This window comes from Ctenopharyngodon idella, chromosome 19 (genome assembly GCF_019924925.1).
Source record: "Ctenopharyngodon idella isolate HZGC_01 chromosome 19, HZGC01, whole genome shotgun sequence".
Taxonomy (NCBI): domain Eukaryota; kingdom Metazoa; phylum Chordata; class Actinopteri; order Cypriniformes; family Xenocyprididae; genus Ctenopharyngodon; species Ctenopharyngodon idella.
Window position 1 is genome coordinate 7,578,133 of NC_067238.1, and position 13,511 is coordinate 7,591,643.

The window sequence follows — 13,511 nt, forward strand, 5'->3', positions numbered from 1 at the left end:
TTCGCGTATTGAATTACATCGACGATTGGTTGATTCTGGCTCAATCCGAGCACATGGCGGTCCAACATCGAGATGTCGTTCTCGCCCACATGAGAAGGTTGGGGTTCAGGCTCAACGCCAAGAAGAGTGTGCTCACTCCATCTCAGATGACCACTTTTCTGGGCATGGTTTGGGACTTGAAGAACATGCGGGCTCAGCTCTCCCCTGTTCGTATTGCTTCGATTCTCTCAGCTGTGAATGCGATAAAACTAGGCCAGTCACTCACTGTAAAACAGTTTCAAAGACTGTTAGGTCTGATGGCAGCAGCGTCCAACGTGATACCTTTTGGTCTGCTGCACATGAGACCTTTACAGTGGTGGCTCAGGACCAAGGGATTCTCCCCGAGGGGAAATCCGTTTCGCATGATCAAGGTCACGCGCCGATGCCTTAGTCATGTGGAAAAAACCTTGGTTCCTGTCCCAAGGGCCTGTGTTGGGAGCTCCTTGTCGTCGCGTAATGGTGGTGGTCGGGTGGTGGAGCTCCTTTGGGAGAAGTTCAGTCGTGCAGAAGTGGACCTGTTTGCATCTCTGGAGACAACACACTGTCAGTTATGGTTCTCCCTCACTCATCCAGCTCCTCTTGGACTGGATGCCATGGTACAGATGTGGCCGAGGCGGCGTCTGTACGCATTTCCCCCGATCGCTCTGCTCCCAGGAGTTCTGGAGAGGGTTCGCCAGGATGGGGTTCGTCTGTTGCTAATAGCCCCATTCTGGCCGAACAGAATATGGTTCTCGGACCTGGTGTCCCTGATAGATGGTCTCCCTATGGAGATTCCAGTCAGACCAGATCTCCTGTCTCAGGCAGGAGGCACGATATTGCACTCTCACCTGGAGTTGTGGAAGCTGTGGGCATGGCCCCTGAGGGGGCTCAGCTCATAGATTCTCCAATCCAGAGCTCCTTCTACGAGGAGATTGTATGCCATTAAGTGAAGGCTTTTTTTTCTTGGTGTGAAGAACGTCAATAATTATTATGTTAATAAAAATGTTAATGTTAATAATAATTATAATAATAATTATTATGACCCTAACTGGTTTTAATAAAATTGACCAAAACTCGTGAAATAGTGAATAGTAACCATTGCAAATAGCAAAATAATCAAAACACTATTATGACAAAATAACATAAAAAAATACATATACATATTTGTATATAACAAATATGAAAACATGACAAATAATACTGTATTTACTGTACTTAACATTTTCTAATTGTATTTACTATTTTCATTTTTAACAAACTGTGAACATACTGTATACAGCCATTACAACCAGTAATTAAAACTTTTAAAATGTCTTTTAATGTTTGTGCTTTTTTCACCATCCCTAATTAGGCTTAATAGGGGCTTACACACTGAATAGTTCTAGGAACTTAGTTCTAGGAACTAGCTACTAGGATACTAGTTTCTAACTAGTTTCGTGAGGTGCCTTCATGCACAAACGGCAACAAGGTTTTCGGATGCTGCCTAGGTTTTCGGATGCAGCCAACGTACACTCACGTCACTGATAGTTCCTATAGCGCTGGTTTATGCTGCGTTCCAGACAGATGGGAATTTGGATTTTTTCCAACCTCCTTCTAGGAAATAACGTCTGGAACACCACACAAAGTAGGACATTCGACCTCCGAAGTCGGGGTACATCGATCAACCACGACCTCAGCGAGACGCGTCATTTGACGTCACTTTTAAGATGTCGGCAAGTCCTGTTTCTAATGAGCATAAACGTAAAAACAAACTTTAACATTCGTTTTTGCTTTTCGTCAGCTGTTTTCAAAGATATTATGTTATTTTTATTCTGTTTTTGCCATAACTGACACAAAAACACAATATGCTCTCCTTGTGTTGTGGCAACATCACATGGTCAACATGTGTGATTGACTGGAACACACTGAGGTCTGAAGTGGGACGTTTAAATTGGGATATTCCCACATCCAACCTCGTCTGGAACGCAGCATTAGACCCTACTCTGAAGTAGGAGGTAATTTAGTTCCCTCAAAAGGAGTTCCTAGAAGTAAAATCGTTCCTAGTTCCTGTGGTGCAACAACACTGCAAAATCCGGGTACTTTAGCCAATAGTTCTAGGAATTATGAAAAGGTTCCTCCGGTGTGAAAGCCCCTAATATTTTACATTTTAGGCTCATTTGGAGCACAGATGTCCTTTATGCAAATGGAAGAGCTGAAAGTGTAATTGTTTAGATGAATATTATTTTTATTTGTTTATCTGTACTTTGACCCACGTGATAGATGTGTATGAGAATTCTCCGTTGTGACGACGGAACTAACAGGAAAGTTTAAAATTGTGGGCAAAACAATCCTGCACCCTGTTAGTACATAAAAATCATATTACTTTAATTTAACATTTGTAGTTAATACCTTGATAACTCGATAACTTTGTCTCTTTTGATATTTGATGAAAACTTGAATAATGATAACTTGATGATGCGGTGTCATGTCTCGTCGAAAATTCTTCATGGCTATTAAAGCAGTGGGGCACGACCAAGTAATCAGTGTAGTTTACAGCCCCCTCTGTTGGTGAAAATAATTACTACATGATTGCTCTAGTACTCCGCAGTCTATGTTGATGGGAACTAAATGGGAAATGACTCTCCAAATTGGTCAGTTTTACTTTTCTTCAAAGTGTATATAAGAGAATCTGGAGTGTGAGCAGTAATGTCTGAGAGGCTGGGATGAATGACTGGGTTGAAAGTGGAAGTTGATGGGTGAATTCCGAGCTCCTCAGGAAGCTGAAAAATGCAAGAGGGAACATGCATTCTAACATTTGGTCAATCGCAGGGCTCAAGTAGCCCGAACGTAAAGTGTGGATGCATTGGCTCAGAAGGTCAGAAGTTAACGGCAAGCGTTTAACGATGAGGGCTGGTTCTTGTTTCCGTAGACCTTTAATGAGCAAAGATACATGAGAATGAGAAATTGAGTGGCATTGGTCACCAGTGGCAAGTTTGTAGATAAGGTTGATTCCGGATAAGTCTGGATGGAGGACGTTCGGATTTTTAGATTGGAATGGGCATGAGTGACCAAGTTGCAGATAGACCAAACGTTCATTAGAGGAAATGGAAGTTGGTAGAAGGAGTGGTAAGCCTTAAAACAGTTCCAACCTGCCAGGTAAGCGGAGAGGGTACTCTGGGCGAGGCCGTTGAGGATAGCTTCTCGTGAAGCATATGAAAGGCCTTCCAACTGTGAATTTAGTTGAAGATGGTGGCTGAAAACGGTGGAACTGACTTGGGATGGATGTCTGATTCTGGAGCCAAGGCTCTGAACTTCTGAAAAGAAAAACGAGACAAAGAGTCAGCTATGCTATTGTGGTAGCCCGGAATGTGAGCTGCTTGAATGAGAAACTGGCGTTGAGCAGATATTAGTGTCAGTTTGCAAACAAATTGCATGATAGCTGGGGATCAAGATCTGCCTTTATTTATGATTTCAACTACCGCTGAATTATCTGAGTGGATGAGTATGGAATGTCTGGACCATTCGTGCCCCCAAAGGATGGCTGCTATGATGACAGGATACATTTCATAAAGTGTGGATGAAGGAACGAGACAGCTAAACTCGGATGGCCATTCAGAAGTGAACCAACGGCCGCTGTAGTAGCCGCCGAAGCCGATGGAAGGTGCTGCGTCTGTGTACAGCTGAATGTCTTCTGGCTGTGTGACATAGTTGTTATAAAAGAACGATATGCCATTCCACAAAGACAGAAATTGCTGCCAGAGACGCATTTTCATTTTACAGGCTTCATCCAAAGTGACTTTGTTGTAGAGAGAGAGAGGATTGTTGTGGCTTTTGATAGGAGGGTGGAGAGAAAAGATTTTCCTTGGGGAATTATTCTGATGGCGTAGTTAAGGTGGCCGAGGTGGGCTAGCAGCTGTTGCTTTGTGCACCTATCTGCTAGGAGATTCGATAGGAGCAGTGAAATGTGTTGTATTTTTTTGAGGAGGCAGAGATGCTTGATAAGAGATAGAGCCTAGAGTGATACCTAAAAACTCGATAGAAGTGCATGGCCCTAAATTTTTTTCTTTTGAAAGGGGAACACCTAGTTCGGAAAAGACTTTGATGAGGGTAGAAAGTCCTGAGTGTGGAGGTGCGGATTGGGGTGTGATGATGAGGACATCATCGAGAAGGTGAAGGACATAGGGAAGTCTGTGTTTATTGATAAGAATCCAACATAAAGCCTCTGAGAGGGAGTCAAAGATCTTGGGGCTACTTCTGCAGCCGAAAGTGAGGCGCACTGCAAAATAATAAGCTCCTTTCTAAAATATTCCAAAGAAACGCCAGAATTCTGGGTTAATGGGCATGACTTTGAAAGTGCTGGTGATGTCTGATGTCTTTTGAGAGCCATGTTCCATGGCCTGCTTTGCGGATGAAAGTGATGGCTTGGTCGATGGATGCCTATTGCATGGAGAAGTCTGGGGCTGGAATGATGCTATTGATGCTGGGAATGTGTGTGCCATGGGGCGAAGAGAGGTCGATTATTAATCTCTTTTTCCCGGAGTATTTCCTTGTGGCGATGCCAATGGGACTGCCAATGCGAAATGGAGAAAACGGAGGTTCTTTGAATGGGCCTATCATGAATCCTTCTTGGACTTCTTTGGCTATTAATGTGTCGACTGTGTCTGGTTCGGAGAGAGCGGACTGGAGGTTATGGGAGATATGAGAAGTGTCGTGAATTATATCTATACCTGGATGGAAATTATTTTTTAATTCATTGATAAGGAAATCTACAAATTCTCTATCGGGGTGGTCTATTAAGGCAGTGGCTTGGGCTTTTACCTTAACTGGTGTGCCGAGATACTTTAATAGTAAGTCGGGTAGAGTAGTTGGGTTGTGGGGGCAAGAGTTCCTTGCGTGAGCACCTCCACAGAAGGAGCACGTGTGCAGGAGTCTGCAGTTAGAGAGTGAGCAGGACGAGATTGGTCGTCCTCTTTTGTTGATGCTTTTGGAAATAGGAACGTTGATTGTAGGGCGTATGTTGAGGGGTTTTGGAATTATAGGAGGAGGTGGGGCTGCTGTAGATAATCTATTGAATATTGATGTTTTGCGTGAGGAGGAGGGTCCTAGATCTGTGTAATTACTAGATAGAATTTGAAGACGTATGGCTGAAGAGATGGGGGAGGGCCGATGAATTGATGAAGCTGGGCGAGGAGGTGGTGCTGCTGTGGCCAGAGTATATGGGCTAGTGCTAGTGTTTGTTGGCAGGATGTGGGGGTATTGGGGAGGGGAGGGGAAAGGGATAGATTAGTTGGAAAGAAAGAAGGAATAGGAGGGGGTTGAAAAGGTCCATTAAGATGTAGAGTTCCTGGGTTTACTGCACAAGGAACTTGATTTGGGTTGGTTGGTTGAGAGGAACTAGAAATAACAGGAGCCAAACTGGTGTTAATGGCAGAAGGAAGGGTAGAGGAATGGATGGTGGGATGAAAGGATGAATGTCTATGATTTGGAGCTGTTTGTGAGCAAAAGATGGAAAAAAAGGATGTAATACTATGGGAGGACTGCGGGTGGATGGATGTGAAAGACGCTGTTAGGAGGAGAGCGATCGTGCCGGCTTCCATGCCTGTGATGGCTGTGGCAATCGCGTGTGGCAGTTCTTGTGTGAGGAGAAGAGTGATCCTCCCGGATCCTCTGCACAGTCATCACTGCCTTCACCGCACCTGCACACAACGACTGTATTACCACCAGCTAAGTCCACCAGCACATTTATCCGTGACTGTTCTCCTTACCTGTTTGCACTCCCACTCATCTCAACCTGCTTACCTAAATAAAGACTGTTTATATTGTACTCACCTTGTCTGCCTTCATCTGTTCATGACACTGTTATTGCAGGAATATAGTTTGTGGATTTAGTGCGACTTTGGTGAAAGTTACATTATTACGGCATTAGTTGGCTGCAAAAACTGTCTTTACGAGTGAGTCAGTAGCAAAGACTTTTATATTAAAAGGTACTGAAACAAGGTTGTAATTAAGGAAGTTGCTCTCATGGGGTGCTTCTCATTTCTTTGTGCATCCTCGTTTCCTTTCCTCGCTTCCTTTCCTCGCATCTAGCTCCACCCCCTTAAGATGCGAGGGAAGGATACACCTGTGTATCCTCGCTCATGACTACTCAGGAAGCTTTGATCTCACTCTTTGTTCCTCGCCTCCTCATGGTGCAATTAGAAAATTGAGATGTACTTCAAAATGGCTGAGTTCGATCAGTTTCCGGGTCATGGGCTGGAGGATGTAGGAGCGAGGAAACAAGGAAGCATCAATTTGATTATTGAGAAGCACCCATAGGAAATCCTCTTAACTGTTAAAAGGAATCTAAGACAAAAATATTGTTTTCCTCAGCGGACATTCAAACAGATTTTTTATTATGGATATAAGACTGACCTGAAGAATGAATGCTATATCAGATACAGTAATACACTCGCTTAGTCAATCAATCTCTCATAATACTCTATTTTACATAATACAATAAGCTTCAATGATGCAACTCAGTGTTCCTTCATTGCTAACTGCCAACTTGAGATTTGAATCCGTGGCAGAAGTAAGTATTTCCTAGTAGATTCTAGGAAGTAGAATATATATATATTATGTAGAATATTATGAGAGAGTGATTGACTATGTGAGTGCATTACCTGCATCTAGCTGATATTCTTCAGGTCAGTCTTATATTCATAATCACAAAATCAGTTTGAATGTCCACTGAGGAAAGCGATATCTTTGTCTTTGTCCTTTTAACAGTTAAGGTGATTCTATACACTATAGTTGGTGCTATAGTCAATGCATTTGTAAGTTGCATCTTATAAGGTGTTGTTCAAAGTAAAAACAAAGTCCTTGTTTACAACCTTGTTTCAGTCCCTTCAATATAAAAGTCTTTGCTACCGACTCACTCTTATGGCGCAATAACTTTCATTGAAGTCGAAATCAATAACGGACCCTTTCTCAATACCAAATATGGCATGTTATTTATATAAAATATTATTCATTTACAAAACAATATTTAAATAAACAATATAAGCCATTATGAGTATAAGAAGTTTGTACAATGAAATAAACACAAGCAAACAGTTCAGTCAACAGTACAAAAGCAACGCTCTAGTTACAGGATTTCAGTTAAATAAAAATATAAAGTTATGAACAAGTAATAGATTAATAAGTCCAAAGATTGCCTGTTTGATATACCCAAAATGAATTATGTCTTATGTTTAACCACTCTCTACAAAAAAGCCAGCAGCAAATTCCCGAAGGACTGTCTGAGATAAAGACCCTTTACACCTAGTATTAAGATGCCTTTCTGGCATCACAAGTAGACGAGGCAGACACATTCACGTTTACACCTGGTGTTTTAATCCGTCTCTTTTGTCCACTTTCAACCACTCCTGTCCTGAATTCTTCGAAGGGAGGGTCTATGGGCAGGTAAATGTATGGTTATTTTCAGATCTTTCAATCTAATAATGGGCAAAATAAACTTGTACAAATTTTTCCATACCTCTGGAAGTGGTCGAAAAGTGGACAAGCTCAAAACATTTTAGACCCCGTTCACACCTGTATTTAGTGTCGTTCACTTGTGAACCGTTCGACCAAAATGCATTTTAATACCGGGTGTAAACAGGGTGGATACTTGAGCGCTGAACGGCCGCTGACGACCTGGAGCTCACATTTTTTTAGGTGATAATGTAGTTATTTACACTTCAAATGTGATTTATATACAAACACAGCACATTTTTGAAAAATTGTTTAGACCTTTTTGGAGATGTGAGCTCCAGGCTGTTCATTTTGCGTATATAAAACGGGCAATCTTTGTTCTTTTTAATCTATTACTTATTCAAGAGCAAATCAATTTGGCTAAGGGCAAAGTTAAGATATAGAGCCATATCGTACTCCTACTCATGTGATGTGTGTGTGGTGGCAGTAAGAGTTTGATTTGGGGGGTCCGAAAGACTTGTTCTGGTCTGGTTATATTATCACAACATGGGCTGTCTGAGTAGGTACAGTAGGTTTTTGAAAACCTATTTTGGAAACCCTGAGTTAGACAGTTGATAACAACAGGAGTGTAGTCTGCAGTGTAGACTGGGACTGTGTACAATTTATAGATTCAGTATAAACTTTGATAAATTCCGCTTTCACCTCTGTAAGGTTTGCAAAATTGCAAATTGGAATTGTGAACTTCATATTTGCTCAAATATGTTTGCATGACACTAACTTTTTTGTTTTGCATTAAATTATTTATTCTCTACACCAGTGGTTCCTGGAGGGCAGGAAACTTTTAAAATGAACCAATATAAGAACCAACATATTAAAATATATCATCCCCTGCATCAGCAATGAGATGTCATGTTTGTGTGCGTCCAGGGTCAGTGCGCATTGTTCTGTATGAGCGGAGCTGTGCCCTGCCATCACAGTGTGACCTGAGTGGAGAGAAGCATGCAGCAGGGCTTAACTTCAGTTACACTAATGAGTGCTGTGACACGGATCTCTGCAACACTGCTGCAACCATCAGCCCCCTCTTCTGGACAGGAGCAGTACTGGGCCTCTGCAGTCTGGTCCTCTTGCTCTAGCTGGGATGAGTGAGGTCTAATCTTACAGGAGGTGCCAATTACATTATCAACAAAGACATATATTTACAAACACAACTACATACATGTGTACCATACTACTGTACCAAGACCTAATCTGTTTAAAACCAATGCATCTATAAAGCTTAAATTTTAAATGCACACACAACTGAAACTGTAAGTTACAACATGCTTGAACGGAAGTGTCTTTAACCACACACACAGAGCAAGTTAAGGCTCATAAGAATGAGTCATGTAGTTACTCCGTGCTCATTTGTACACACACACACACACACACACACACACACACACACAAATTTCAAAAGCACATAACTTGTTCTTTTAAATATAAACAATTAAACTGAGTTTAGGTTTATTTGCTTTGCCTTGTTTTCTGCTGTAAAAACTAACAATAGTAAAATAACAATAAGGTAAAAAAAATTTAATTCTACAAAAAATAAATACTCATTTTTATATGAACAGGTCATATTCTAGAGCCTGTTCCTTTTCTATAGAGCACAACATAAGTTTTCTGTTCTTTTTTTTAAATCATTTTTAAATAAATCTGTTTTAATCTTTGAATTAAATATATTTTAAATATCTTGTACTTTTAAGTAAACATTTTCTTTCAATATAAGTTTTTCAACCTGAAATATCTAAACATGAAGGATCAAGAACAAATCTACTCCGCATTCATTTTTTTACTTAATCTTTATTATAATCTGCTGAGTAACAATTTTAGAAATGCAGGAAAACAAATGACTTTTGTATGTTTGTAACAATTTATCTAATCAATAAAATCCTCACTAATCAATATTTGATGTTGTGTTGTCCATTTAAGTCCATTTGAGTGCAGAGTAAGATGTTTGGAAATGAGCATGAAGCGGTTAAGAGGAAGTGAAAACAGAAGTGCACAGGAAGAGGGCTGGGTATAGAGATACTACATATAAAAATATATTTAAGGTTCTCTTGGAAATTGCATCAACTTAAAGAAGGCAGACTAGACTAAAACACAAAACAGCATTGAACCTGTTAATGACAGTCCCTTGAAAGATAATTTCATCAAGTCCTATGACTAAACCTAAACTGAAACTAGAATTGAACACAAAGTCACCCATTTATACACTTACTGGCCACTTTATTAGGTGCACCTGCTCAACTGCTTGTTAACGCAAACATCTAATCAACCAATCACATAGCAGCAACTCAATGCATTTAGGCATGTAGACATGGTAAGATGATCTGCTGAAGTTCAAACTGAGCATCAGAATGGGGAAGAAAAGTGATTTCAGTTATGAAATTGAGCTGATAGAAAGGTAACAGTAACTCAAATAAACATGTCACAACCGAGGTATGAAGAAGAGCATCTCTGAACGCAAAACACGTTGAACCTTGATGGGCTACAGCAGCAGAAGGTCACACCAGGTGCCACTCTTGTCAGCTAAGAACAGGAAACTGAGACTACAATATACTGAGGCACACTTAAGGCCCCTTAGTACCAACTGACCATCATTAAAATGCCATACCCTACCTGAGTATTATTGCTGTCCATCCCTTCATGACCACAGTGTATCCATCTTCTGATGGCTACTTCTAGCAGGATAACAGTCACAAAGCTCATATCATCTCAAACTGGTTTCTTGAACATGCCAATGAGTTCACTATAGTCAAATGGCCTCCACAGTCACCAGATATCAATCTAAAAATACGGGAGATTCACATCACGGATGGAAAATCTGCAGCAACTGTGTGATGCTATCATGTCAATTTGGACCAAAATATTTCAGCACCTTTTTAAATCTATGCCTTGAAAAATTAGGCAGTTTCAAGGTAAAATGTGGTCCAACTTGGTACTAGCAAGGTTTACCTAATAAAATGGCTAGTGAGTGTAAAAAGTATAATATATATATATATATATATATATATATATATTATATATATATATATATATATATATATATGTGTGTGTACCTAATAAAATGGCTAGTGAGTGTAAAAAGTGTAAAAAAGAAAAATAAATTATATATATATATATATATATATATATAAAATATAAAAAGCATGCCCACAAAATTTTTGCTTGCTGCCATTAATGGCTTTCTTTTGCAGAAAGCAACAAACATGCATAATCTTCACACACATTAAACAACAGTGTCTTCAATGTGGACATTGACTGATATTTGGATGGAAGCATTGTCCTGGGGACCCCCACCATTGCACATTTTGTATGTCTCCCTCACACACCCAATTCAAGTCTGCAGTCTGTACTAATGAACTAATTAGTTGGAATACTTTTAGGATACTTCTATGATTTTGTAACATATCAATCTATGGAAATTAAAGAGCAGTTTGAACAACTTTGAAACCAGTTTATGAAATGCAATGCAACTCAAGAAGCTGTCAGTGAAAAGCTGTGATGTTGCAGGTGTGCCATTAAACACTTTGTATTACATAATCTAGATAATGACAGTGAGCAGGGGGGAAGTAATGAGGGAATGAGGCAACAACATCCTGTTTAACTGCTAGCAAAGCACTTGTCTAACCAATGTGAAAACTACTGAAAAAGAACCACTATTGCTAACCACTACTGAAAGGACCTTGACCTCTGCAGTTCAGATGATTTTGAATAAAATATGAACTATAAGACCACATTTAGTTTAAAAGTGAGACCTCAGAACCCTGCTGGTGCAAACAACCTTAGGAGCTTGAGACATAAAGGAAACACTTGAAATAATCTGGAAAGAGAATTGGTAATAACGCATATGCGTGTGTGACTGTATGTTTGTGTGTGTGTATCCTTCTATTTGAGCGCCTTCACAACAGAGGAGTAGGCTACATGTATCTCCTCATCGCTGGGGCAAGTGGAGGAGAATTCCTCTCGGGCATATGCTGCATCCAGATATCGCCACAGAGATATCAGAGAGCGAGGGATGGAGAAACCTCGAAACTTCTGACACACAACCTAAAGGAAGGAAAAGAAAAGCTAAGCATTTGATTTGCAAACTCTTTTGCTTAAAGATCAGTCCGTTGGGTGTTTGTCTCACTTTGACAATGTGTAGCTTGGGCAGTAAGTTGCAGTCAGCCAGAGTGAGCTCCTGACCATCCAGGAAGGGGCGGGTGGAGGAAGTGACATCATCAGCACTGTTCTCATCGATCTCATCCGGTAGAGGAGAGTTCAGATAGTCATCCAACTTCTTCAGGGCCTTCAGTAAACCCTTCTCCAGATCTGCACAAAGAAACTTTATTTAAAAACATTTTCCTTTTCTGCATTGATGTATTTCCTATTGAAAGGGGGATTGTCCAATTTTAAATAGCAAATACACACAAAAACTTTCTTTTCTTTGTCCACAGTGGCCTGTTCACACAGCAAGAATGTTCGGCAAGAAAAACTGGCCCAATTTTTCACATGGGATTTGTCTCTTCAGACCAGTGTGGAAAATGCAATTTCAGTCTCTGACAGTAGGTAGCGCTTAAAAGCAGGAATACAGCAGAAAACAAGATGCTGATATACATTTTTTATATTATTTTCTTTTTGTCTCAGTATTTGATTTACTACTGATATTTGTATAATTTCCTTTAATTATGTTCATTGTTCATAATCTTGCAATAAAAAATGCTGCCCAACTATACATTTCTGACACCCACTTGTCACAGAGAAGAAAACAAAATCAAACAGCTTTTCAAACAGCTTTTCAGAATTTTTTTTCTTGCTTTGATGTTTATCAAACAACACCAAGTACAAAAGTACAGAGAAAGAGAGCTGGGTCTGGATACTTTCTCTGGTATTCACTGTCACATAAAATAAAATAGTCTGTTTGTGAGTACCACCAAGTCCATTATTATTGGTTGGCCAGTTTTCTTCACAGTACGATGAAAAAATTAGATTAGAACATTGCCGCGCTGATGGCATGTGAATGTTTGTATTGGTCTGAACAAACAGCAAACCTGCTGTTCATTAGGGCCAGAGCACCGATGGTGTGAGGACTCTATTGTAATTGCTCTGTCAATTCTTCTTCTTCTCCGAAATGAATCGCATTTTTGAGGGCCTAAACATGCTCGAAAACTCAAGAAACTTTGCACACGCATCAGAAGTGGTGAAAATTTACATCTGATATGGGTTTCAGAATTAGGTGTGGCAAAATGGCTCGATAGCGCCACCTACAAAATTTCAATTAAGCGGCCTTCGCACTACGTTTCAAGTACAATTATGAATTTCGGTAGACACATGTAACAGCCCAATACCTACAAAAAAGTCCCTGGGTGCAAAATCAGAAAACCCAACAGGAAGTGAGATATTTTGCATTTTCTCTGCAAAATTTTTGCAGTTTTTGCCATTTCCAGACATTACTTTAACAAACTCCTCCTAGAGATTTTTCCATGGTGACGCGTCATTGCTTGTCTCATAACATACCGCAGCGCTTTTGCATTTATTTCATTTTTCCTTTTTTTATTCAAAATATTCACAAATTTGTTAACTATAGCATGAAATATCTGATATTCCGATTGTCAAATATGTGCAAGTGGATGTGTTTTGCTGTTTAAACACTTTTATAACAATCACGTTAGTTGAGCTATGATGTTGAGCTACGCACGATGGGCACCGCCATGTTAGTTTGCGCCGCACAGAGAATCAGATCCGTTGGATTTACAACATGTGAATTCATCCACTTCTCCTGGGTTGTGGTGGCACGGGTGCAAGGGCCCTTTCATCGCTGCTTGCAGCTTTAATTCAAGTTAAAATGTTTATCACATTGAAATGTCGCACCAAACAATCGTCTTGGTATGAACAGGTCTTAACCAGGTGAAACATGACATGGTTCCAGCAACAAAGCAATTTGTTTGTCCACATTAAACACAAAAAATGGGGCATGATGAAACACAATCAATCAAAAAAAACCTCAAAACTCAGCCAATCAAACAGCAATAAGGTCAACC

At 40.1% G+C, this 13,511-nt stretch overlaps 1 protein-coding gene across 2 annotated transcripts in view; it reads right to left on the minus strand.

The window, feature by feature from the left end:
* Window positions 1–9,268: 9,268 nt before the first annotated feature.
* Window positions 9,269–13,511, minus strand: part of clic1 (chloride intracellular channel 1) — a 40,992-nt gene continuing 36,749 nt past the window's right edge. For both annotated transcript variants that reach the window (XR_007926499.1, XM_051872898.1), the window contains 2 exons: window positions 11,621–11,802; window positions 9,269–11,538 (listed from right to left, as the gene is read on the minus strand). Coding sequence is in view for 1 of the 2 variants with exons in the window: in XM_051872898.1 (XP_051728858.1) it covers window positions 11,377–11,538; window positions 11,621–11,802 (344 nt within the window). In the remaining variant the exon portion in view is untranslated. The remainder of the gene's footprint in view (window positions 11,539–11,620; window positions 11,803–13,511) is intronic.